The sequence below is a fragment of the Ictidomys tridecemlineatus genome, chromosome 4 (assembly GCF_052094955.1).
Source record: "Ictidomys tridecemlineatus isolate mIctTri1 chromosome 4, mIctTri1.hap1, whole genome shotgun sequence".
NCBI lineage: Eukaryota > Metazoa > Chordata > Mammalia > Rodentia > Sciuridae > Ictidomys > Ictidomys tridecemlineatus.
Window position 1 is genome coordinate 100798485 of NC_135480.1, and position 27148 is coordinate 100825632.

The following is a 27148-nucleotide window of genomic DNA, read 5'->3' on the forward strand; positions in this document are numbered from 1 at the left end:
GGGATGCTGGGTTTTAATTTCCAAAGCAAGAAAGGTATGGGGGATGTGTTTCCTGTCCTGGGAAAAATGGAGACCAAAGTGATATGAAGAAGGGAGGTGGGATTTCACATTTATAAATCATTTGTTCTGTGAATATCTATCTGGAACAAGATCATTTTTCCACCTCTGCTTACTGAGCACTTCTGGCTTTTAGGTTTTATACCTGGGAAGGCTGTGACTCTCTTAGAGCTTTGAATCTTTTCCTATCCTTTTTATCTTTATTCCTTTAGGAAATGGCTTTTGCTCCCTTCTCTTTTGGAGTTAAGCAAGTAAAAACTGAGTGTTAATCCAAAAAAAAAAAAAAAAAAGTCTCCAAAGGAAAGACATCATTATATTACTGGCAACTGATTTTTCCTGTTGTGGAACCTGGAAATGCTTACACTGGTCTAGCAAAATGTGTCAGGGAGGCAAAGACATTTCCTTTAGGATCCAACTAAATGCTCTCGTCTCGATACCATTTTCCTTTTTTATCTTTCATTCTCACCTATTAGCTCATGGATGAATTCTTCCTCTTTTCTCTTGCCTTACTTGCCCAGGTTTATAGACCAGCATCAGTGTAAGAAGCTAAACTTGCTGGGATCTTGTAGGGTGATTTGAATGGCCTGAGTACTCAACTCTTCAGAGGTCAGATGACCTACTTTCTTTGGTTAATAAATATCACTGCCTCCAGTTTGGTACTGACATTACAGGAAAGGTGGCAAAATGGAAGACCAGTTCCTTTTTGTTCTTTTCATTTGGGAGGATTAAGTTTTTATTTTATAATCTTAAGATTTTCTTTCCCCTCAACTTTTTAGCAGCCTTGGGCTACCTGTAAAATCTTCTGGTGTCCCCAGAAAATTTAGAAATTAGAGATGTGTGTAAGGGATATTCTTTCTCTTCCAAAAAATCTTTTGAAGCCAAAGGAATAGAGAAGAAAGGAGGAATGGATCAGGGGCTTAGCTGCTTTCCCAGTGAAAGCCCCTGGGAAGCCAATTCCAGCAGAGGGTGGGGGTTTCAGAGAGAGTTGTACATGGTGGCTAGGGCCTCATCATTGCTTTTTTTGTCTTCTTTGTTCAGGGTCAATCAGAAAGCAACACATTAATTTTGGCCACCCCTGTTCTCCCTTCTCCCTCTGCCCACTGGCTTGTAGTGGTAAAAACTGTGCAGACCAAAGGCAAAGGCCCCCAATGCAGTGAATGGAGATGGGACAGTCATTTTTCAGAAGTAGAATTTAAAAATAGAGCTGTATAATACATATTTTTACAAGCAAGAAACTGTTGTCGAGATTTTTTTTTCACACTTAGAGTTCATAGTTTCAGTATAGTTCAAAGGAAGTAACTGTAAAAAGAAAAATAAGTGCAAGTTTTCTCTTAAAAAAAATAATAGGACAGTGGGACTTACTAATGAATGGGTTAAGTTGTATGCCCTGGAAAGAGCTGGGGAAAAGCCAGTTTCCCCAACATGGGTGGAAATTATAAAGCAGAATGTAGCATTTTCATTTCATGGTAGCAGTTCTAGAAGTTTATTTACACAGTAAGTTCTGAGCTGGAAGTGGACAGTCTCCAGTCTTCCTGTCAAGTCGTTATAGGTGTGGAACGTTCCCAGTCAGCCAAAGCAGCACCAAGTGCAGTGGGAGTGAAGAGAACCCAGATAAAAAAAACTGTGACTCAGTATTCTTGTTTTATTGGTTTATGGCTTGTGGGCAACTGGCAGAGGCCAGCAACTCCAGAGGCCCTCCTTATATTTCCCTCTCCCTCATCAAATAATTCTCTACTTGCTAGGTACCCTGCCTGGCAGCAGTGTGTAGACCGGATAGGATGCAGTGGGTATACTGGGAAAACTCAGCTCTTCCCACTAACACTGGTATCATAGTCTACTGTGTTAGAACTGATAGGGAGAAAATGAACTTGGTCCCCACTGCCTAACCCAAGAACCAGCCTGGGTACCCATGGGAGTGGGGAGCAGAAAGCAGGATAGGAGAAAGGACAGCCTCCAACAAAGGAAAAGTGGTGAAGAAAATAAGGAAGCCTGAGGCTGCCATCCTTTCTCCAAGCAGCCTTGACACCAAAGGCAGTGGCTAAGAGCCAGAAAGCCCTCGATTGCTGACAGTCATAGTATAACACTAGCCAGTGTGTGAAGCCTTAGCCAAATAAGTGGAGGGGCCATTAGAGAAGCAAAGAAAACAATAAAACCACTCAGTATTAATCTAATGATCTTACCACTTCTTACAGCTAAACAGGAAGAAATCTGGGCAGAGGTATAAGGCATCACTCCTATACCTGTTGAATGAATCTTCAGGATTCTGCTTTCAAGGATTAGATAGGAGAGGCCTTCTCTCTGTTCCTTTTAGCACCTCTGCTGCAAAGCTCCAGAGCAATAGGGGCCTTGGGGAGGGAGTGAACCTGTGACCAGGAAGATAATGCCCAGTCTTGTTAAACTCCAATTCCTCTCCCCTAGGACACCTGGGGCTTTGGGGTTTGGGGTGTTTCACTACCACCTATCATACATAGAGGAAAGGGGTCAGGAAGAGACAAGTGGAATTAAGGTAGAAATTATTTTGTTAAGTGGAACTTCTTCATGGGCACTTTTTAATCAAGAGAGCTTTAAAAAGAGCTCTTTGGCTAGATAAGCCCTTCTTCCCATCTCACTTTTTGGTCAGGCTGTGACCACAGAAACATTGAGAAATGACATCTGTCTCAGGAGATGGGCTTCTGTCTTGGAGATGAGGTCTAAAACTGGGACTGGCGAGTGGTTGTATCTCTGCCTTTCCTAGCTGTGATCCCAACTGCTGTACCCCCCGCCCTCCTTCTCCTCTTTCTGACCACTCCTCATTTGTACAAATATTCCATCTAATTGTTTTTTGTTTAATTCAAGAGGCAGTCTTTGTACCAGTGTTAGGCTTGTTTCTACAGTCCCTATCTCTAAAGCAATAGCAAACTGTGCATCTTCTCCTGCTGACTTTGGCCAGCAGGGAATGAGATTGGCCCTTTCTCTGCCAGGGTACCACAGAGACACATGCTGGGGTAACCTGGGTATAATGCCAGGACTTCTGGAAGTAAGGAAAGAATACTTTGGGTGGATAATCTAAAGGGATGGTGGACAAAGGTTCAGGGATGAAGTTTCAAGCAGCAGAATTTCCCATCTCGAGTTTTAGGTGACCAAGGGTATTCCTGCCACCAGAGTGCTTCTTTCTTCCCTCTCGTTTTCTACCAGTGCAAGCCCTGTAACCCACCTTGACGGCTTTTCCTTCTTTTTCTGCCAAGGCAGAGACATTTGGTGGGTGGGTGAGGGTCCTGAGGTGCTCTGGCCAAAGGTGCCATCTGAGTCTCCCGACTTGTGACCAAAATGTGGTCTAGGGGAATCTGTCTTCACCCACGGGCCTCCTCACTTTAGCAGGGAGATGTCATCAGCAAAGTCATCATGCTGATGGCGCAGGCAGCGGAGGCAGCGCCACTGACACACCATGAGGCAGAGTGGCAGCATGAAGAGGGCGCAGATGGCAGCCATGACATAGGCTATGGTCATGAGGGTTGATTCATCTGTCTGTGGAATGTTGTAACCACAGTCTTCCATGTCTGGTGTGACAAAAGGTCCTTCCACCGCTGCCGTCCTGAACTCATCGTGCACTGGAGAAAGGACAGATGTAAATGGGTAGCTCTTGTTGTCACAGAGCAGCTACAAAAGACCTGCTGATAGTGACACCTCGAAATCAGCCTTGAAATTAGTTCTCCCTCCTGGAGTTATTTAGGAGTAGGTGGGAAAGTCAGGCCTGTCTCCCAGGGCCCTGCTTATCTATCCACTAGGAATGATACCCTAAAAGTAGTAGTTCTGGGTTGACCAAAAAGCTAGCCTCTTACACCCCTAGCACACTTGCCTACTGTATGAAATTTCACTACAAAACCCTGCCACCGTTCTGAAGTGGCATTCAGCCTCACTGTGGGGCAGCTGACAGCCTGCTGCCTGGCATTTAAAGCTTCCCAAGGTGTTGAGGCAGCTCTTGCTGTTCTGGCTTTCCAACAGCTTACCAGTCTAGGCAGGGAGTCACCAGGGGAGACAATCCAGAAAGCAACAACAAAAAGAAATCCTCCATAAACACTGACACTAGTTTTCACACAACATGTTGATTTAGCTTGAGGTATCTGTTAACTCCCTCCCAAAGTAACAGGTGTCCTAACTGCTGGCAGAATATGGACAGTGACCCCACACCCTTGTTCCTGGTACTCTCACCATGGCAAGCGCTGACAGCAAAGCCAATTCGTTTCCGGGCCCGATCAAATACAACGTAGAAGCCCTCCATGATTACTGCTCCCATAACAGTGCCGGTGGATGACTGTGAGATGGCAAACTTGTAACAGTCGTCCTGGGACGTGGCCACGTCTTCCACCGGCCGCAGGTATTGCTAGGGTAAGCAAGCAATCAAAGGTTAGAGGGTGTCTTCTTTGCTCTCTTCTTCCCCCTATCATTGCCCTCTAGGTATCTCTGCACTTAGCTCTTCCCTCTGCCATCCCTGAGTGCTAAGGGGATGGGTTTTTCCAAGAACCTTTTGTCACTGGACACTTATTGGTTTTGTCTTCCAAGTATAAAACCATACCCGCTGTCCATCTCCCAATATGTACTTTGTCCTCTTCCTCTGATCCACCACCTCAGATTGGGGACATACCTGTGGAAGGATGGTGATGCGGAAGGACTGATTGGTGACTTCACCCATCAGGTAGAGTGAGATGACGGGGAAAATGTTCCAAGGGGTGGTGCCTGCTTGCCAGCATACCAGTTGTTCCCCTAGCCAAAATCCATCTGGAAACTTCTCTGTCTGTGTTAACAAGAAAGGAATAACAGTGAGGAATCGGCCTCTCCTGCTGTCCTTCCTCTCCTACTCTCTTTCCTGTCCCATTTTCATAGGACATTGACTGGGCCCTTTATTTACTTCTCTAGGGAAATATCCAAGGTAGGGAAAGGTGAACTGCAACAAAGGTAATCGATTTGTACTGGAGGATTGTATCAAGAGCAACAGACCCATAAAGGAGAGCAGTTGTTAAGAGCTCTAAGTGGAAAGATCTAAATGAGACATCTTGACTCTTGCTGAGAAATGCAACTTTCACTGACTTCCTCTGAAACTGTGACATCTCTTATACCCTGTTCTTAGTCCACTGACCGAGGAGGCAGCTTTGATGGATTTGACTGCAGCTTCAAATACTTTCTTTGGCAGACGAAGGTTGGTGGTGCCACTGTCCACGATGCTCTTATCATAGTTGTACTGAGAAGGAGAGGAAAGGGTTAGAAGAGTTTTTGATGCCAGGCTCTGGGCAGAGTTGGAGAGGTGAGTTTGATTGCTTGGAGCCTTTCCTGGGTTGGCATCCTGGCTTTGCCACTTCATGTATGTACCTCCTTGAGCCAGTTACTTCTGTGCCTAAGTTTCCTCATCTCGAAAATGAGGATATTAACCTACCTCAGGGGTTATTGTAAAGATTAACTAAATTAACTCACTGAAAACTCTTAGAATGGTGCCCAGCAGACAGGAGGCATTCACTAAATGTTGTACAATTGCAGATATTCTCCAATCTTAAAAATAATTTTGTTTAGTGCTTTTTAGTTTGTCAGAGTACTAATTTACCATACATAAGAATCTAGGGAAGGAGACCCAAATGGTTTACCTAGCATTTGTTGGGTACCGCCAGCCACTGAAGACACTTTCTTGACCTTCTCCATGATCTTTGGGAAAGTTGTTTTTACCTCTGTTTTGCAGATGAGGAAACTGAAAACACTGAATAGTAACTAGCCTAAGGGCACATATTTAGTAAATGGCAGAACCGAATTCAAATTCAGGTCTTTGGCTCCAAAGCTGGACTCTTCTATTGTGGCATATGACACTGCCTCGCAAATGGTTTGCCTGAGACCATAAAGCTGGCCAGTCAGTGAAAAGAGTCCAGTCAGGGACTAGGTCCATGCTCTTTTTATCACTAGACCATAAGCCCCATGATCTCTGTAAAAGTGCTGTGCCCATCCCTGGCGCCTAACCTCAGGTCCTGCTCTGTGACCCTTAAGCTTCTGATTTCTAGACCTAGCCTTCAACCTCTCCACAGGTCCCCTACCTTTGCCTCCTTGTTCCAACCCCATAATGAAAAGCCACCCCTTACTGTGGCATCTATCCCATTCACCTCCCCTTGGCTGCCCCTTGGTTTCATTACCTCCTTGCAGTCCATTTTCAGATCTTGTCCATTGATTTCCACCCGCACAATGATCACCTCATAATACCACTCCCGCCGGATGGGAGTGTACCAGAGACTGCCCGTATACAGTGAGTGGTCAATACCCCCAATGATCTAGGAGAAGAAGAGGCAGGTATCTGTGTCTCTGTCTGGAGGAAGAGCAAGCCACCCAGAAACCAAGCAATAAGATCAGGCATTCCTTGGGGGTGGCAAAGCCCTCCACAGATGACCTTTTTCATTTTCCTGCTTCTAATCAAATCATGCCCCAAAGCGATTTATAGTTTCTCAAGTGTGTTCAGGGAAAGAGACTTTTGCTATAAAGTTATTTAAACCTAAACTGGCAGAATAAATGTTGAATGGATTGATTATGTGCTTCAATTATGAGTTTTTATCTTCTCTGCTTGTTGGAGAACTATTCACCATTGTCCTAATTAATTAATAAATAGCTTAAACTGCATGTATCTCTTGCCTTCTGATCATCAGACTGAGTAATCTGAATTCAATAGGTCTTATTTTCATTTCCTTTGAATATTCCTAATCTACATCCCAGGTTTACCATAGATGCCTTGAGTTCTTTCAGGAATAATGCAAGGATGAAAATAATGGCTCTTGATTCTAAGTGGTAGAGATGACTGTGTTGTAACCTAGAGGGAGGGGGGCAGATGGCACCTATCTCTCCCAGTGCCAGGACTTCCTCTGACGACCTACTCACCATACTCCCTCCGACTGAGGCCAGCACCTCAGACTGGTTGAGGGGGAAGCCAGTGCCACAGAGCTGCAGGGAGAAGAGGTTGGGGACGTGGGTTTGCTTCACCAAGGAGTCAAAGAAGGGCTCCAGGGAGTCGTCGGGCTGTGGCAGAAAGAGACAAGGAGTGAATCCTCACATGCAAGACCCTAGTGGACAGAGGCCAGTTTTTGCCTATGCTGGAAGGCAAGAGCAAAAACTTGGGGATGTTCCTTGGGAAAGACAATGTTGAGGCACTGAGATTTGCTAGAGAGAGGGTAGCAAGAGACACTGGCAATGCAAACAGGAAATCATGGCCCACAGCCAGAGACTCTTTCATCCTTGTATGCCTGATCTACTTCAGATTTATGGGGGCCTCTCATTTTTAATGATCCTAGAGTTCATAGAAACCACAACCTATTCCTGTACCTATAAGAGCTGCTGTCACTATAGTTCTGCCCTCCGTATGGCTGAAATTAAGACTACCACCCTACCCCTGCTCAGTAACACTTCACACTAACATGTATCTATCTTTGGGTCTATTCTTCTCCCTTCTTTCTCCTAATTCCTTTCCCACATGGCAGGTAGCATGCAACATGCAGACTCAGTGTGTAAGGTCAGGCCTTGTCCCTCTCACCCTGGCGATCTCCGCATAGGCCAGCCCCAGGATGCCCTCCCAGTTGGAGCCATTGATGAAGAACTTGTCTGATTCAGTGATGGCAGCGATGTTGGCACGGACAGTGACGTTGGGACCGTGAGGGATGCTCACCAGGTCGGTACCCAGCTCTCCCTCCCACTTGCCCTGGGTGTAGGGCACATAAACGCCCTTCCGGAGGTCCCGGTATGTGCTGGACCTGTGGAAAGGAGGCAGAAATCTGTAGATGCAGAACCACAACAACTGGTATGGAGATCCACCATCAAACCTACTGCCAATGCCATCTTATCTCAGGGACATCCTAGAATCTGCTGTCAGGCTACTCTGTAGAATATCCCTAGATTCCTCACCCAGAAAAAAAAATTATAAAGTGATCTTATAAAAAGATGAGGGGAGCTATTGCCAGAGTGTGCTGTCCTATCTCTGTAGTGCATATTCTGGATCTGGAGCTCAAGCTTGTGAAGAACAAGCTGGGCTTTGTGGATTGTGTCTGCTGTTGTGCTGCTGCTGCAGGGACAGCTAGCAGCATCTCTTTCTCCCCCTGATTCCAGCAGGCTCCCACAGAAAAGGAGCCATTGACTTACTTTCTGCCTTGGGACCCTGTGGTACCATCTATATGATGGAGAAAATGCCAGGCAGGGTGAGTGTGGAAGCTTGTAGCAAGTTCTTTTAGAGAAAGGATTTGCATAAGCCTCTCAGCAGAGCTGCTAGGCATTGCACACCACCTGGTGAAGCATTCTTATCAACAAGCATGCCACTAGCCAGGGCTTGAGTGGGAGCAGTGATGGATTGGGATAAATTCCTGAATGCCCTTTCATTGCTCCTACCCCTGTCCCTCCCCAACTGTTTGTTTAGGTAGGGATGTTAAAAGAGAAGGGGGCCAAAGAAGGCAGGAACTGGCACCTGCCTGGAAGTCTAAGGTTAGGATGCAAGCTTCTGCTTTCATCCTCACACAAGTGACTCAGATATTAGATGCCTTCTTGCCATTTCCTTATAATGCCTTATGTATGTATGTATGTATGTATGTATGTATGTATGTATGTATTTGTGGTGCTGGGAATCGAATCCAGGGTCTCATGCTTTGGAAAGCTTGGAGGCTACCACTCTACCACTAAGCCACATCCCTAGCCCATAATGCCTAAAGGGGGCTTCCAGATCTTTCTCCACTGCCTTTCTGACCTAAAAACTCACTCCAACCTCCCTTTGACCAGTGAGCTGGACCCAGCTGGTGGCACTCTGGGTGGTCCATGGAAAAGACATTGTAGCTTTCAGTTCCTGATATGGGTCCAGGCAGTGGGGGTTATGGAAAATTCTTTCACATCCCTGAACCATGCAAAGCCACCTGCAGTGGTCCCTGGGTGAGAACACAGTAAAGGGAGCTAACCACTGCAGACTTTCAGCCTAGCTTTAGCTGCTCTTGTCAGAAAACTGTGAGCCACTGACAGCACTGGGTGAAGCCCCCCTTGCCTCCCTGCTGAGATGGCTTGGGGAGCCATGGAGCATTCTGCCTCCTTCTCCTATAGGTGGCTGGCCTTCATATCACACTTTCCCTCAGTATGTCTCTTTAAACTTCCTCTTCACCCTTCTCCCCTAGCCACTGTTGCCTTCTTTTCCCTTCCCTTTCCCTGGCAGGAAGAAAGGATCTGAGGATCTGTTTTTTCTCTCTGCACCCCTCCCAACTCTCCTTGGGGAAGGTTCCTCCCCTGTGCTCTCCCCAGGACTCACAGCTGCCTTTGGTAGTATCGATGCAGGAAAGGGTGGGGGGCAGCCCCCACAGCAAAGTTGCTGCTGCCTGTGTCCACCAGGATGTTGAGCTGTCAGAGAAAGGGAAGAGAAATTCATTGTGGATAGACGGCTCTGGACTCAGTAGCCTTACGGCCCCTCACCCCTCAGCCACATTTTTCTTTTGGGATGTCCAGGCTGAAGCATCCATGATGCAGGACCAGCCAGGCTGGCACCCACTGGTACCACAACCACAAACAGAACCTGGGGTCCATGGAACCTTCAATTTGGCTTCAGAAATGTTGTGTCTGCTTCTGTTTATAGAATTGACATTTTCAATGTCATGAGAGCCACACTGGATGTGTGTCTTCACCGTTCCCATTTCTATCATCAGATGGCCTCTGCTCTCAGAAGCCTGTCCCTTTCCTCCTTTTCCGATTCTCCCAGGAAGAAGCCTTATGTACCCCACCCCCACCCCAGCTCATAGAAAAGCTGTTCTAGAAGCTGGCACGGGTAAGGGTCCTAGGAGGACACATATTGCCTGTGTATTTGTGACCCTGCCCTCCTCCCCTTCTATCTCAGAATTTCATAGGAGGCCTATATGTCCTATTGTCAGAAATAATGGAGAACCAGGAGCCACATATGATGTCTTGCTGAAAACCCATCTTGTGCTGGCCCTGGTTTGGGCTGCATGGACACAGACAGCAGTCTTCTTGGTGCTCCTTGCTGTGCAGTTCCTAGCATTTCTTTTACCTTGTTTTTTCCTCCTCCTCTTAAAACTGAGTCCTCATAATTTTTTTATAGCCAGAGATTAACTCAGGGGCACTCGACCATTAAGCCACAACCCTAGCCCTATTTTGTATTTTATTTAGAGACAGGATTTCATTGAGTGGCTTAACATCTCACTTTTGCTGAAGCTGGCTTTGAACTCTTGATCCTCATGAATGGCTGGGATTATAGGCATGTGCCACCGCAATGGCTCTCATAATTTTTTTTTTCTGTTCTAAGAGGCTTGAGCCATTTTCTGTCCCTAGTGAAAGTTTAAAAACCAAAGAGCATGTTCTTTCTTTTGAAATCCAGAGAAAATCTGAACAAATCTTCTAGATTCATTCACTTATAGTTATTTTCATCACTGATTTTAGAAGTCACTTAACTAAACAATAAACTAATAGACCTCAGCTACCTTTACTATAGATAACACCTCATTCACCTTGTTAAGGATTAGATTGGTTTTATTTAGCCTTGTGTATCAAACTGATTGAAACCACCAGTCCCTTTATTTGAGCCTGCACAGGTATCTACTATGTGATCTTTTGACATCAGAGGACCAAAACTCCACTCTCAGATATGCTAACATCACTGTTTTCCATGCAGTCTTCAAGTTTGCACAGACCACCTATTCCTTCACTTTACTTACCTCCACACCTTTCCTGAACCTCAGACCACCCTTGTGTTAGTCAGCTTTCTGTTGCTATTACAAAATACCTGAGCAAATCAACTTAAAAGGTGGAAAGGTTTATTTTGGCTCACGGTTTGAGAGGTTTCAGTCCATGGTCACTTGGCCACCTTGCTTTGGGCCAGTGGCAGCATGATGTATGTGTTGGGAATGTTTGCAGAGGAGGTTGTTCATCTCACAGAGGACAGGAACCAAGACAGACAAGGAAGGGCCATGATCCAAATATCCCTTTCCAAGGCACATGCCCAATGACCCAAGTTCCTTCTACTAATTAGGCCCCATCTCCTAAAGTTTCCACCATCTCCCAGTAACAACATGCTGAAGACTGAGATATTAACACATGGGCCTTTGTGGGAACATTCCAGATCTAAACTATAGCAACTCTGTTCTTTATCCCACAAATATCCTTCAACTCTGTCACATTTCACTGCCTTGTGAATAAATTCTTGGTTGTTTTGTTTTGTTTTTGGTATTGGGATTGAACCCAGGGACACTTAACCACTGAGCCACATCCCCAGCCCTTTTTTTGTATTTTATTTACAGACAGGGTCTTGCTGTATTGCTTAGGGCCTCACTAAATTGCTGAGGCTGGCTTTGAACTTGCAATCCTCCTGTCTTAGCCTCCTGAGTTGCTGGGATTACAAGTGTGAATATACTCTTTCTCTTTGGCAAAATTCATCACTTCAGTGATTGACACACTGCATGAAAGGCACAACGTCCCGGCTCAGTAACACTCTGATGGTCTGACCCCTCCTCAGTCAGACCAGAGCCATTTTTTGTGAGAATCTACTGTGTTCTCATGAGGCTCCTGTCCTCCAAAAATGGTAATATGTAAAATGAATCCCCTTCTTGCCTACTTTTCATGTTCAGCACCTCAGCTCCCCCCCCCCAACCTTGGGGCCTTTATTTCTGTACCCTCTATCAATGCAGTGAAATCAGCTGAGTTCCGGTTTGGTGCAGGCTCTGACCTTGTCACCTTGTGCAGATCACTTCTTCTCCAGCTTCAGTTTTGTCCTCTGCCAGATCCTCTCCTGGCTCCTCCCTGCTCTCTGTGGTGCCTCTGTGGCTGTGCTGACTGTACCCACCCCCAGTGCCTGCTTTGACTTCCTGGCCTCCAGCCTGTCCCCAAAGCCTGCTTCTCAGCCCTGTGCCCCTGCCTCCTTCCCAGCCCCACACCCCTGGCTGGTTTCCCATTTCCCTCCCTGCCTCCCCTCGGCTGCCTCTCCCTCTCTCTGGTCTCTGGGCAGCCACCAGCTCCAGCTGCTGTGCTTTCAGAGAAAATCAATAGAACTGGGAGGCTCAGCAGTTCAGATTTCAATCATCCAGGTTAATGATTTAAAAAAAGGATTCTTCACCCCGCCTCCCCAGGACCTCCTTCAACTCTCAGCACCCGGGTGGGCCTCATATCACAGGGCTCTCTGCTATTACTGGATCCCAAAGAGAAAGGGGTCTCTTTCCTATACAGTCCCTGTAGTAGCCTCTGCAAGGTGGTGGTAAGGGGGGATTACCTGGAATGTGTGTGCCTGGCCCGCTCTAGCATACATGGCTATTTCTTTACAGTGGAATGAAGGGTTTTTTTTGTTGTTGTTTCTTTGTTTTTGGTTTTGATCCTGGGGATTGAACCTGAGGATACTTTACCACTGAGCTACATCCCCAGCCCTTTTTATCTTTTATTTTGAGAGGTCTTGCTAAGTTGCTGAGGCTGGCCTCAAATTTGGGAACCTCCTGCCTCAGTGACCAGAATCTCTAGGATTACAAGCATGCGCCACCGCTCCCAGCTGGAATGGAATTTTAGTGTGTGTGGTGGGGTGTGCTCCTTGTCTCCCTACTCCCCTCCTTTCCTCTCTCTGCAGGTTACTGTGTTCCCCATCTTGAGGGCTTCCTGATCCCCTTCCAGTCTCAGTCTTTCTATTCCTTCTAAAGAAATTCTTCCTCTTCTACCTCAAAGGGGGCCAAGCCCAGGAAGGAACACCTGCCACTCCTGTCCCCCTCACTCACCCCCACGCCAGGATTCCAGGCCCCCCACTGTTCATTCTCTCTCTCTCTCTCTCTCTTTCTCTCCCCACACTCTTCAAAAAAAAAAAAAAGAAAAGTAAAGATTCCCTCTGGAGCAAATGTCTGACTCTTTGTCCTTTGCATGTGGTCCTGCTTCTGAGAGAAGTCATTTCTGGTCCTGTCATTCAATATGTCTAGCTGAGCCCTCTGGGCTCTCCCTGGAGACCTCTCTCCCTTCCCACTCCAGTGGAGGCCTTTTTCAGGGCAGGGATGTGGAGGTAAAGGAGCTGAGCCACCACACTCATGGACACGGCCTCAGGGGCAGCCCAAGAGGGAAGTAAGTAGTGGAAGTTTTACTTGTTATTCATAGGAGGGGGTTGTTAGATGGGACCATCCTCATCTCCACAGCCAGTCATACCAGCCTGCCTGCAGCTGCCCCAGCCCATCCTTCCCCTCAGCTGTCCCTCCTGGCTCAGCCTCACCTTAGCTCTGGAGCCAATTCCCTTCTCCTTTCTCAGGCACCTACCCGATTAATGATGTCTCTTCCCTCAGGTAGATTCAGCCATCATGTCATCCCACACCCCCAACACCATCAATTCTGGATTCTTCTACTGGCCTTTACAAATGCTTGAGTCTCTTCATTAAAAAATAACAAAAAACTTCCTTAATCTCACACCCGCCTCCAGCTACCCTCTTTCTCCTCTCCTTTCATAAGCCAAGCTGTCTTCATTTCTTCACCTCCTACACATTCCTCAACTCATTCTAAAACTGGGTCTGCCTCCAGCCTTCCACTACCAAACAGCCCTTACTACAATTACCAATGATTTCATGTCACCAACACAAGAGAGTTTTCTCAAGTCAGTCCTCGTCTTACTCCTCAGGTCCTCTCTTCTCTCTCTTCTCAGGCTCACATCCCCAAGCTTGGGCTTCTTCCTCTCACACCATCCTCTCCCCGCTAAGCATCTTGCCTGGAATGCCAGGACTTCTAAGCTGCTCCTACTTCTGCTGCTGCTGCTGCTTCTTCTTCTTCTTTTTTTTTTTTTTTTTTTTTTTTGGTACCAGAGATTGAACCCAGGGGTGCTTAACCATTAAGTCACATCCCTAGCCCTTTTAAAATATTTTATTTAGACACAGGGTCTTACTGAGTTGCTTAGGACCTCGCTAAGACTGGCTTTGAACTCTCCATCCTCCTGCTTCAGCCTCCTGACCCCCTAAGCTTCTAATGCTTACTCTTTCCTCTCTATTGAGTTCTGAATGCTCATACTGAAGTGTCTTAAGACACGTCAAAACCAGGATGTCCAGAGCTGACTTTACACAGTCCTTCCTATCTGGTCATCTTCCAGTGTTCCCTGTATCAGTGAACGGCATTACCATCCATCTATTCTTTAAGGCAGTAACTCCAGAGACAACCTAATACCTCTTCTTCTTCACATCTCTTTCCAGTGCACCAACCAGTCCTGTCCAACTAACGCCTTCCACATTCTTTTTTTTTTTTTTTAAAGAGAGAGTGAGAGAGGAGGGAGAGAGAGAGAGATAGAGAGAGAGAGAATTTTTAATATTTATTTTTTTTAGTTCTCGGCGGACACAACATCTTTGTTGGTATGTGGTGCTGAGGTTCGAACCCGGGCTGCACGCATGCCAGGCGAGCGCGCTACCGCCTGAGCCACATCCCCAGCCCCCCACATTCTTGAATGTATTCATTTTTTGCAATCTCTTTTGCCACTCCTAGGACAAGCTATCATCATCTCACCCTGGAATAGCACAGTGGCTTCTCAGCTGGTCTTGGTATATCCACCCTGTACCTCTCCAGTCTTTTCTGCAGCAGAAGTGATCTTTTTAAAATGTTAACTTGAGGGGGCTGGGGATGTGGCTCAAGCGGTAGCGTGCTCGCCTGGCATGCATGTGGCCCGGGTTCGATCCTCAGCACTACATACAAACAAAGATGTTGTGTCTGCCGAAAACTAAAAAATAAATATTAAAAAACTTTCTCTCTTTTAAAAAATAAAAAATAAAATAAAGTGTTAACTTGACCAGTTACCCTCTTAAGTCAATAATTGCCTTTTGCTATTAAAACGAAAACTTCACATTTTAGCATCTCCTACAAGGCCCTTTCATGGTCTGACCCTGGCTGCATATCCAACCTATGTGTGTCCCCTACCCCTACCAAGCCCTCTGCCCACCAGCCACACTGGCCTCATCTCAGTCTCCCTATCCACAGATGCTGTGGCACTGGCTGCTCACCCTGCCTGGACCATTCTTTCACTTGCAATTTTGTCTGCTCACTGCCTGCTCATCCTTAAGCCTGAGCTCAAAAGGGACTTCCTCATGGAGAAAGACTAGGTCATGTTCTTCAAATGCTTCCAAAAATCTTGCCACTCTTGAAATTTCACATTGATTCTCACCTTTCTTTGTATTTTTTTTTTTTTTTAACTAGGGGTTAAATTCAGAGGCACTATAGCACCAAGGTGCATTCCCAGTTCTTTTTTGTTTTTGTTCTTGGGTACTAGGGATTGAACTCATGGGCAGTTGGTCACTGAGCCACATCCCCAGCCCTGTTTTATACTTTATTTAGAGTCAGGGTCTCACTGAGTTGCTTAGCACTTCGCTTTTGCTGAGGCTGGCTTTGAACTCCAGATCCTCCTGTCTCAGCTTCCCCAGACATTGGGATTACAGGCTTGCACCAACGCATCCAGCCATTCTCAGTCCTTTTTAAAAAAAATAATAATTTTTAAGCAGGGTCTCACAAGGTTGTCCAGGCTGGCCTTGAACTTTTGATCCTCTTGCCTCAGGCTCCTGAGTTGCTGGGATTATCAGCATGTACCACTGCACTGGCTCTCTTACATATATAATTTTAAAAAAAATCCTCATTGTATCTCTACCGAGTATCACAGTACCTAGAAATAAGTATTTCTTGTATTAAGGAAAGAAATGGTGGAAGAGCTAATCCTGTCTTTTGGGGCTGGGGAATGATCCCTCAGTGAATCCCAGTCAGTGGCTGATTTAGGCTATAGGTGTGGCCTGGCTTAGACCTCCTCCTCTTTCCTGGCCCTGGCTTGACACAGGAGGCTTGTGTTCTTGCAGCCTGGAGCCCTCTTCTTCCTTGTCCCCTGGCCCAGGCATACCCAGTAGTCAGATGCCCAGGAGACTGTAGCCTGGGGTCAGGGCTAGGTCAGTGCCAATCACTTAACAAACAAATGTGCCCCTGGAGGCTTCTGAGGGAAGGTGGCTTGATGGGAAGTGCTAACAAGCCCCAGAGGGAAGGGCACACCTGCCTGGATTCACTCTGTTCAGCATATCTCTGATGATGAGACAGGAAAGGAACTGGCAAGTTTGGGATGAGCCCTTTGTTCCCCAAATCCCTCCCATCTTGATACCAGCTCTCCTCAACAGACAGGATAGCTGAGCTTCTCGTGGATGGAAAGGGCCTTCAGGAGGCATCTGTCCACTGTCCAGGAGAGGTAGGGCTTTTTTTCAATTTTGAATAATCTCTAGTTATTAAGAAGCCACAACCTAGGCTGAGGGTATAGCTCAGAATGTTTGTCAGTATGTGTGACACTCTGGAACCAAAACAAACCCACAACTTTTCTTAGCAGACTATCCCAGGCTCTGACCACTTCTGCAAATCTTCATCCTAAAGAGGAAGTCTCTTTTCTTCTGTGTGGACCCCAGTGTCAATGAGGGAAATGATTTATATTCTTGTCCAATAAGCCTTTTGGCTAAAGCTGAAAAAGGAAACTGAGACCTAGAATGAGTGAGCAACTTAACCCATCTTACACAACAAGTCACAAACCTAGAACAAGAATTTATTGGTTCTGCCCAACCTTCAATTGTGGTCTTCCATGTCCTTGACCTTCCTGTGTAGTAGATTGCTACACTGATGAATCACATGCCCCTGTATCCATGCCCTTGGGAGATCCCCTCTGACACTGACTCAGAGCTTAGCCATGTGACTTGCTTTGGCCATTAGGATATCAGCAAACCACGCAGGAGGGGCTTGTTAGGCATTTGTGCACTGGGGATGGGCCTGAGATTCAGTGTGAAGCCACTCAGTCTTGCCTCCTTGAGGATGAAGGACTTCACAGAGCCAGAAAAGCCACATGAGTGAGCCCAAGTGAGACTTGTAGAAGAACCACAAGCCAAAACCCACAGAATTGCGAGAAATGACTCTTGTTTAAAGTCACTTACGTTTTGGCAATTTGTTATTCTACATCTGTTACCAACTATCTAAATTAAATCCTGGGACCCTTGACCTTAAGGTATCTGAACAGTCATAGGTCAACCCCAGCAAACATCTCTTGACATCTCCCCTTTCCTCACTGTGCTTCTTGTGGTTTCCTAGTAGTAGAAGGATGATCTCACTTGTGCACCAGGGCATATGCTGTTTTCTTTGCCTGGAATGTTCTCTCCCTGTTGCCTAACTCCTGTTCAACTTTCAAGTCACAGTGAAACATCCCATCTCCCACAGGCCTTACCTGGTGCCCAAGCCAAGATGAGGCTCCTCCTCCTGCAGAACCTATGCTTCTCTGTCACAAACTCACTAAACCTTTAATCACTTATTTTATGATTGTCTGTCTGTCCCAGACTATGAATTCCACAAGGACAGAGAGCCATTTGTATCCTTATTACTTAATTATTCCTTGGTCTCAAGTAGGTACTTCATACTGATTTTTTTTTTTTAAACTGACAGTAATTGCCTCATTTCCTGCAGTTAGTTCCCTGTGATCCTACAGACTCCTGCTATTAATTCTCAGCCCCAGGGTGCACACAGGAGGGATTTTCAATCTGGCAGTATGCATGACCACTGAACACAGTGATTGTGACAACTGATGCCCCCCCCCCCCATATCCATGCTCATTGACTGAATGTCTGTCCAGGGCCCTGAGGTTCTTAAAGAGGTCCTGGTGGCTCCAGAGTGTCTTGGTCCCAGAATCTTCTGAGTCAGATCCATCTGCTTTTCTCAGTGGATCTTCCCAGATCCAAACTTGACCAAGGCTAAGAGAAGGGGCGAGAAAGGATATGAGGAACCTAAAGTCAGCAGCCAAAGTTCCTGCCTCAAACAGTTCAGAGACTGGGTCCTGTCCAGGTTCCTCCCAGCCTGGACAAATCAGCTGACCCCACAAAGATACACCTCTTATCCCAGACATATCTTCTGCCTGTCACTTTGCTTTCTATGTGGTCACTGGCAGTGGGTACTTGGGAGCATGAAGGCTTCCTAGTGTCACTTACCCCACCTTAGGCTAGTTTTCAAAGAATCCCAAGGTGTCAAGATCATCCTAAGTCAAGGTTATCTAGTGAAACCTTTCTCCTTGGGCCAGGATGCTCCTTTCCCCCCCCCCAGCCTCTATCTCAACTCGACTAGGATTTGTCAGTGCTTCCTAGTCACACGAGATGACGGATACAATCAAAAAATGTCCCAGTCTCTTCTTAGAGAAACAGATCTAAGACAGTGGCTTTTAAAGATTTTTGCAGGGGGTTGTGCTGGGGATTGAACCCAGGGCCTTGTACACATTAACTACTAAATCTATCACTGAGCTGCATCTCCAGCCCTTGAGGCCTCTTGTGTACCTTCAGCCTCTGCAGACTCCACCTGGAAAACCCTGCTATACAAGGGAACACAGCAGCTATTAGCTACCTGCTTCTCATTGTCAGACAATAAGTCCCTCCTGTTGTCTAACTTGTCCTACTCACAGATTTTAATGGCTTTAATCTCTTGGTCAGTTCTCAGTGAAAAAATCTGGTGTCTGGCATAAGCCCAGTTTCCTCCCATGGCATCTGGGTCATGCCCAGCACATAAGCTAACTTGCTTCAGCCATTAGAAGCTGCTAGAGCTCATTCCTTATGTTCCTTGGGAAAATCTCCATGGGCACTGGAAAAGATAGGTGGTGGGGTTCATCAACCCCGAGAGGCTAAGCAACAAGACAGCCTGGATACAATGGAGCTACAGTAGGCACAAAGAGGGTAGTTACAGGGTGATGGCAGTTGGGGAGTCTGAGGAAGGCTGGCATGAGAGAAGAAGGCTCTCAGCCAGCTTGTTCCATGGCTTTGTCAGGCTGTAGGAAAAATCACCTGAGCCTGTGTTCCATGATACCCCATGGGGGTGGAGGCAGTATCCCCCAGGACTAATGTTTCAGTGTTTTCCTCAGAATTCCACCTCTTTCTTCTTAGGAACCACCTGACTACAGGACTTGAAGATGTGGCAGACAAGCATCAGTAAATGCTTTCCAGCCCTCTGGGCCATCCTGTCAGGAGACTCTTAGGGCAGCTCTGAAACCAGAAAATGGTCTGGCTCCTTCCCAGAACTCTCCACTGCCCAGGCACCCAGGGGAGATGGCTCCCAGCAGAGAGACAAGTGAATTGTCAGGAATGGGGATTTCCCTGAGAGATGAGTCTCTTCCTGGATTTTCAATCAGAATTTTCTATTTAGGTCTTCATTGGCGATGCCCAAGAAGGGCTCCTGACTCTCTACCTTAGAGAGAGGGCACTGTCTTTCTCAACACTCCCCACCTCCAGATAAAATTCAGGTTTACAGAGCTGGGAGGCAGAGGAGAAGTGTGTGAAACGATAGGGTTTTAGCAAAGGTCTGTGTGCAGCTGAGGCCCAGCCTGGGAAGGCCAGTATAGTCACAAGCGCTGAGCAGGCTGCTCAGCAGCTAGGGGCTTTCCTAATTTGTTTAATTTGGAGGGTAGTTCTTTGAGCTCCATGGCTTTTAACCATTTTAATACATAATTTAAAAAATGAAATATAACCCAAAAGTCTACTGTGTAAAAATAATTTTTAAAAAATCAGAATTGTTCTAGGAGCATGAAGAGAATTGGAGCAGTAGGAGGTGGACAGCTTAGAGATAGGAAGGACGGGAGGTCCAGGTTCTTGCTTTATCTTTCTCCTAATCATCTCCTTTTCCTCTGTGGTCCCTTTACAGAACCTACAAGGCACAGTTTGAAAAACATTATGGAGGACAGAGAGAAAAAAGGGAAACCACTTGTCCCTTCTTGGTTTCTGAGATCCTGAAGCCTCATAATTTTCCACTTCTCTGAACATTTCTTTCTCCTTTGTCTATACCCAATATTCTTTCCATAATCACCTTTCTCTTTTTTCTCTCTATTCTAAGAACAAGTCCATTTGCTAAATTGGCTTCTACAACCACATTTGCAGGTGATTCCCAAATTTCCTTGTCCAGTTCTGACTTCTCTCCTGGTTTCCAGACCCCCATGGTCAGCTGGTGGAGGAATATACCCTCAAGGTCAGCATTCCAAGGTCAACCAACACGTTCAAGACTATAAAATGTGGGTCTGAATTAGCATCTGAACATGGAATCTAAAGACTTGAACTCCAGCTGTGTTCCTCCTAGCTGAGTAACTTTGGGCAAACCACTTAATCTTTCTGGGTTTCAATTTCCTTATTCCCAAAATGGGCATGCTAACACCTGTCCATAATTGAAGTGGAAAAATAAATGTGGGAACTTAAACCATATTATTCTTTTAAAAGCTTACTCCTTTTGCTGTGTTCCCTGACAAAAAGTCAGAGGGGTTCAACAGAAAGAAGCCAACTTGTCTTCTTATCTCTCACCTCTTAAATCTCATAAGGGCAGAGAAGGACTGGTGGAAATAAGATGTGGATACTCGTGTCCTGAGAACCTTTCTTCCTTTCTGCCCTCACAGTTAGCACCTTCCTTCAGGCCCTTGTATCCTCACAGATCCTCGTCTCTCACTCTAGACTATCCAAGTCTTCCTCCACACTTATTTCCCAGGAGCTCAAATTAGACTCCACTGTCCTCTTCTTATATTCCTACTAAGATTCCCAACTACTTCCAGAATAATCCCATATTCTACCCTGCATCACAGTATCTCTACCACCACTTCCAACCTTTCACCATAGTGCATGCACCTCCCCTGCAGTGTCAATTTCCCACCACTTAGAGCAAAGCTTTCTCATCATTCAAGGCCATATTCACATATCAAGGCCATATTTGAAGTGCTTACTTTTCCAGCAAGCCTCTCCTATTACCCTGTCAGAAATGGCCACTTCTCTTTGTGAACTTCCAAGACCCATTCTTCTTCCCTCTGTATCAAGTGCATCTGGTCTTATATGATGTTTGTGTTTATAGTTTATATCTTAGACCAAATTGTGAGCTCTCCAAGGGCTGAAATTAAGGCATTATTTTTCTTCTATAAATAGTAAGTACTCAATAAACATTATTTGTTACATTGAATTGACTATCACCAAATTTCACTTCTAATTTATTATGATGTGTTTGGTCAGTGACGCTTTTCAGTCAAAAAAAATAAAAACATGAGACGACATCCTTTTAAGTGAAAAGAATAAAAACACTTTCTCCAAGAACTCCCAATTCTGCATTTACTGCTGCCCATCAACAATTCTGTTTAGATGACTTGCAACATATTAATTCATTCACTTAACATTTTTTGGTGAATGTTCTAAGTTTGACACTGTCCTAGGTATTAGAAGGCAAAGATAGATAAGACACTACAAAATAAATAAATAAGATAAAAACAGGATTGTTCCTAAGAACTTTTTTCCCCCCAGTGCTGGGGATGGAAAACAGGCCCTATCTGGGCTATACAAGCACTCTACCACTGAGCTACACCCCCACCCAAAGAGCTTGGGAATTTTATGAAGGAAACAAAACCAGTTATAACACATTATGACAAGTGTAGTGAGGAAGGCCCAAGCAGGTGTTAGGGGAGAATGGATGATGAATGCTGGAGGTAAATTCATGTCTGCAAGACAGTGGCACAGTGGGAAGAACAAGGGGTGGAGCAAGATCTCAGCTTCCTATCTTCCCTCTGGCCAGTGGTTTAATTTTCCAGAGCCCTCTCTTCTTCTGGAGGCTGTGAATAATAAAGATCTTTTTAGCCAGGCCCACCTGTAATTCCCCAGTGACTCAGGAGGCTAAGGTATGAGGATGGCAAATTCAAGGCCAGCCTCCTCACCTTAGCCAGATTCTTGTCTCAAAATAAAAAATAAAAGGGCTGGGACTATAACTCAGTGGTTGCACACCTCTGGTTCACACACACACATATACACATGACCTAATATATTGTAGAAATTGTTGTAAAGGCAGTTGCACACACCTATAATCCCAGTTGCTCTGGAGGCAGAGGCAAGAGGATCCCAAGTTCAAGGCTAGCCTTAGCAATTTAGTGAGGCCCTAGGTAACTTAGGGAGACCCTGTCTCAAAATAAAATACATAAAGGGCTGGTGTTGTGGCTCAGTGGTAACGCACCTTTGGTTCAGTCCCTAGCACATCACACACACACATACACACACACACACACACACACACACACACACACACACGACTTTATATATTGTAGAAATTACTGTAAATGTTGGGTGCAGTGGTGCATGCCTATAATCCCAGTGGTTCAGGAAGCTGAGGCAGGAGGATTGAGAGTTCAAAGCCAGCCTCAGCAACTTAATGAGGCCCTAAGCAATTCAGTGAGACCCTATCTCAAAATTAGTAATAAAAAGGGCTAGGGACGTGGCTCAGTGCTTAAGTACCCCTTAAGCACTGACTGACTGATTTTAATCCCTGGTACAAAAAAAGAAATTGCTGTAAAGGACAAAAAATGTATTTCTACATAGCATATAACAAAGTTCTTTGAAAATATAATTCTGCTCATGTTTTTCAAAAAGAAAAGAATTAAATAATGTAGAATTTATAAAAGAAACTCTGCATATACTCTACTAGTAAACAAAAGTATACATTTGTACAGCAGTACTCCTGGACCACGCCCTCCTGCCAACTTTCCTGTTGACCTCTAGTTCACTCCAGAGTCCCCTCTCCAAATCATAGTTGCTGGCTTCTTCAACCTTCACAGCACTGACACCAGCCCTGCCCATCTGCCATGTAACATCCTCACGAGCTGGTGGTGGTTCCGGTTCCTCTCCCTCTTATCACAGCCTCATGCAATCCTAGTCATAGCACCTCACACCTGGATAGTTTTTTGACAGAGCCACCTGCTGCTTGTATTCGTGTTCTGTTCTGTTCTTTCTAAAATTCAAGTGTCTATTCCTAAATGATTGCTTTTCATATCATTCCTCTGCACAAATTCAATTTCCCCTTATAGCTGAATACCAAAGTCAAACTTTATTGCTTATTATTTAAGATTTTTATAAAGTAATTTGGCTCTATCTTATTTACCCAAACTTATTTGGTCTCAGCACAAACCAGTAATATTAACTGGTCTGGCTTTCTTCTGTCTCCTGAACAAATATGCACAAACCCAAACACACATAACTTATTCCCTCATTCATTGTGGCCTCTCCTAGTCCTTAAGTGGGTAGGATGGGAAGCAGCAGTCATAGATGGACAAGTAAGGTGCAGTTTTAGCATGGTGGGAGAGGTGCCATTTCCTCATTAGGAATGGCCTCCCACACCATCCATCCTTCAAGACCATGTCAGGGCACGCCTCCTCTGGGAAGCCTTCCCTGATTCACTCATTATTTTATGCACATCTATAGCATATATCCCTAACCCTTCACTCTTTGTATTCCCATAAATCAGTGATTCTCAAAGTTGAGATACAAATGGGTTGGTCCCACCCCCCAGAGATTCTGACTCCCTGAGTCCAGAGAGTTTAACAGGCTCTGATGACAGGGATCTGCAGACTATCACTTGAGTATTACCTTCATTAAGTACTTATACTTCATTTCCTTCCTAAGGTCTTTATGGGCAGAAAATGGGTTTTCCATCTCTTTGTGGATTAGCCCCCCAAAATAGAGAATGCTCTCCAAATTTTACTTTTGCTCGTTCACAGTGCTTTGCCGTCCATATTCTCATTTGTTGCTTACAACAGCCCCACAGGTAGGGAGAAAGCTCATCCTCACAGATTGCTATGAAGATCAAAGTTGCCACTGAGAAAACTGGCTGGCTTAGGCTCAGGTTAGGAGTCACAGAGTAATCCAGAGCTGCTTTACTGAGGAATCCCTGGCACAGCTCCTTGGGCTGGTGTGACTGACTCCCAGCCCACTTTTGTAGCTTCTAGCAAGGAGCAGGAAGGATCTGACAAGCTTGAGCAATTACTCTCTGCCAAGAGCTGGACTGGGGGATGTATACATTGACTCTGGAGACCAGGGAAGTATAGTAACTGGTCCCCCAGTTTCACACCTGTAAAATATGGAGGGTCAAGTTTTCATGCCTCATTGTGTAGCATATCATAGAAGTGGAAGAAGTGGTCAGGTCAGTTAAGGAGAAAGTGAGGCAATATTTTCTGGAGGTCAAATATGTGTCCAGATACATTGTTCTAGGTGTTTCTATCTACAGTCTCATTTAATCCTCACAATCATCTTGCAAAAGAAATCTCATTTCACTTATTTTAAAGACAAGCCATTGGCCTCAGTGAGGTTATATAATTTGTCCAGGGCCATGTAGCTGGGAAAAAGGAAAGCTGTGGGTAGTAGATAGAGCGGGGATTCCTTGTCTATCTGACCCCAAACCTCTTGTTGGTTCAGCAGCATAGCCTGCTCCATGCTCCACATGCCTCCTGCTTCCTGACAATGCCTAGCATTTTGTTTGTTTATGCTTTTAGGGCCTAGATTTAGGCACTATCCTGGTCTCCACTCACAGATTTGAGACTACTTCTGGAGAAGTTTTGGTGCATAGGAAAGGGTGGGACGGGGGGGGTAAATGGGGGAGACCAGAATCTTGAATTCTGGAAGGTAGGACTGTTGGCACAGACTTAGGAAGGCTGGCTTCTGTCAAGTATTTGGAAGGTGAGGGTCCACAGTGCTCCTAGGTCCAGCATCTGAGTTCAGGGAAGCATGGCTGTCTCTTCCCTCAACCCACACCCACCTTTCCACACCCACCATGGATAGGCTTCCCAGACATGGACATGACACAGATCCAGGGGTAGCTCACAAAGATGTGCGGGATCAGATTCAAGGTGACACACACACCAGCATATGCAGAACCATATCAATGTCCGTGTCCAGACTCATTCACCCACAGAGGAGGCAGATGTACTCAGAGGTCAGCCAGGCACCCCAAGTGGAGAGCTGCTCAAGCCCACACTACCATGGCATGCACACTGGCTGGAAGGGCACAACCTCCACCAGCTACCTTGGAGGTACCTTGGCAATTTTCAGTTGGAATGGGGATGGGGACAGTGGGCAGTGTTTTCTCCATCATTGCCATGCCCCTCTTCTGTGAAAGAAAACCTCTTTGAACGGGCTATGACTCCTTTTCTACCAGTTGTCCTTTCTCCAAAGCTCAGTTGAGCTCCCCTCTGGCCTGTGCTTAGAGGCTTGGGGTGGGGGAGGGGATGGAGTGCAGAGAGGAAAGAGAGTAGGATGGGGGAAGGGGACGGATGAAGGGGAGAAGGAAGGGACCCGGGGCAGGCAGGGGCCTGTTGGGGCTTCTAGGCTACTAGGTCAGGAGGGCCCTTCTTTGCTGCTTTTGTGGCAACCCAGACCATGGGAGGAAGGGGCTGATCCAACTAGTGCCAGGATTCCTTGGTCCTCAAGGAAATGAAGGTCAGGGCCTGGAATTCCTGGGAATGCCAGGGGAGAGGAGGGTAGAGTGGCCAGCAGCCACAGTGGTGGAATTTGGAGACTCCTCCGACAGCGCCAGAGGGGGCTGACACCTGTTATAGCGTCCTTGTGGCCTGGCCCCTTCCCTCACTGACATGCTTCTTTTGCCCCCAAATTCTTCCTGAGGGGTCATGTGTATGACTGCGAGTGAGGGAAGGGCAGTCAGCCCAGGGGTTCTGGGATGCCAGAGGGGGCAAAGAAGGCAGGAAAGGGGGGCACTCGGGATGACTTCTGCCAACAAGATCCCAGAGGAATGGTTTGGAAAGGGGTCCCTCCTCCTGAAGGACCAGCCCATCTTAGCAGGGGACAGCCTGCTGCATTCCCGCCCGCCTGCTGTGCAGCAAGGAGGGCTGCCGCCAGCCCGATCACCTTACCGTTTGTGGGGGGCTTCCCACTGTCATCTCCACATAGTAGCCCTGGCCCGACTTGCCCCTCAGGTTGTCCACCATCTCCACAAAACTGCCCCTCCGGCCAGGCTCCTCTGGTTCCTCGTAGGTTTCCCGGGGCAGCCGCAGCCCCAGGGGGGCCCCTGCCAGGCCGCTGCGCAGGGGCAGCCGGATGCCAAGCTGAGTGCCATGAGCAGGCAGCACCCCGGAGCCCACCCACAGCAGGAGCCAGGGCAGGGTTGGGGCCATGGTGGGCCCGAACCTCCTGGGCTCCCTCAGGCCCACGTCTGTCCAAGTTGCCTGCTCCCAAATCTGGGTGGTGGCGGTGGCTTCTCTCAGGAGAGGGGGCTTGGAGGCATCAGGACTCCAGTGCCTGCAGGCCTCTCAACCAGTCCCCTGGTCCAGGCGATGGTCGGCGAGCAGGAGAAATCTGCAGAGCACGAGAGGGGAACGACTGGGCTCCAGGACCCAGCTACATCTGGACGGCGGCAGCCAGCCTCAGCAGTGGGCTTGGGCCCCTCAGGGGGCTGGGAGGGGCGGGCATGGCAGGTTGGCGCCGGCTGCTGTCCTGGTCCTTCTGGTGAAGTCGGTGGTGTTGGAAGGGGCAGGGGCTCCGGACTCCTGCACTGCGTTAGCTGCTCAGGCCACCATAATCCAGCTCCTAGCTCCCAGCCCCTAGGCAGGCTGGAGAGGCGGAAAGACTTGTGGCGGCGGCTGTCAAAGCCAAAGGGTTTTCGCTTTTCCCTGGGATCGCTGGGAAGTGTAGTCTTTCCATGGCAGGCAGCCCAGCTTCCGGAGCTGGAAAGGGGTCTGGTATGCCCTCTGCCGAGGTGGAGTACACCTTGCAGCACCCTGGGGGAGGGGGGGAAGAGTTTCCCCAGCCCTGGCAGGGCCGGCAGGGCGATGCAGATACAGTAATGGCATACCTCTCATTTGTCATTACTTATTTCAGCATTGATTGATCACCCACTGTATGCCAACCACACTGCCAGGTTACTGGTGCTACAAAGTAAAATGAATGCACACTACATTCTGTCCATTGGGCAGAATTTAGTGATTCCTGCCACAGGGGGGTTACAAACAAAGGATGTGGCATTAAGGAGTAGGACTTTAGGGGACATCTAAGGGAACTGGAAAGATTCAATGGAAGAAGATAGTATTTAATTTGAGCTTTAAAAATGGGTAGTGGGGGCTGTGGTTGAGTCTCAGTGGTAGAGCACTTGCCTAACATGTGCAAGGCCCTGGATTCGATCCTCAGCACCACATAAAAATAAATAAATAAAATAAAGGTATTGTGTCTAACTACAACTAAAAAATAATACTATGCATTTTTTAAAAAATGCATAGTATTTCTAGAACAGAGACTAGGGGTACAAGATTAAAGGAATGGAGGGGTGTGCTAGGCAGCAAACCACACAAGAAGGGTTCAAGGGG

General features: G+C 46.7%; 1 protein-coding gene across 1 annotated transcript; it reads right to left on the reverse strand.

Moving 5' to 3' along the window:
* Window positions 1-1679: 1679 nt before the first annotated feature.
* On the reverse strand, window positions 1680-26468 carry Bace1 (beta-secretase 1). The gene is made up of 9 exons (XM_005328301.4): window positions 25703-26468; window positions 9329-9417; window positions 7586-7802; window positions 6937-7074; window positions 6204-6338; window positions 5171-5272; window positions 4679-4828; window positions 4246-4417; window positions 1680-3644 (listed from the first exon to the last, which is right to left on the reverse strand). The coding sequence occupies exons 1-9, from the start codon at window positions 25961-25963 to the stop codon at window positions 3403-3405; spliced, it is 1506 nt and encodes a 501-aa protein (XP_005328358.1). The 5' UTR covers window positions 25964-26468; the 3' UTR covers window positions 1680-3402.
* Window positions 26469-27148: the final 680 nt, after the last annotated feature.

Coding starts and splice junctions, on each gene's coding strand:
- Bace1 (XM_005328301.4), bottom strand. CDS start 25,963: ATGGCCCCAACCCTGCCCTGGCTCCTGCTGTGGGTGGGCTCCGGGGTG. Junction 7,803..9,328: donor CGATACTACCAAAGGCAGCT/GTGAGTCCTGGG, acceptor TCCTTTCCACAG/GTCCAGCACATACCGGGACC. Junction 5,273..6,203: donor TGAAAATGGACTGCAAGGAG/GTAATGAAACCA, acceptor TCTCCTTCTCAG/TACAACTATGATAAGAGCAT.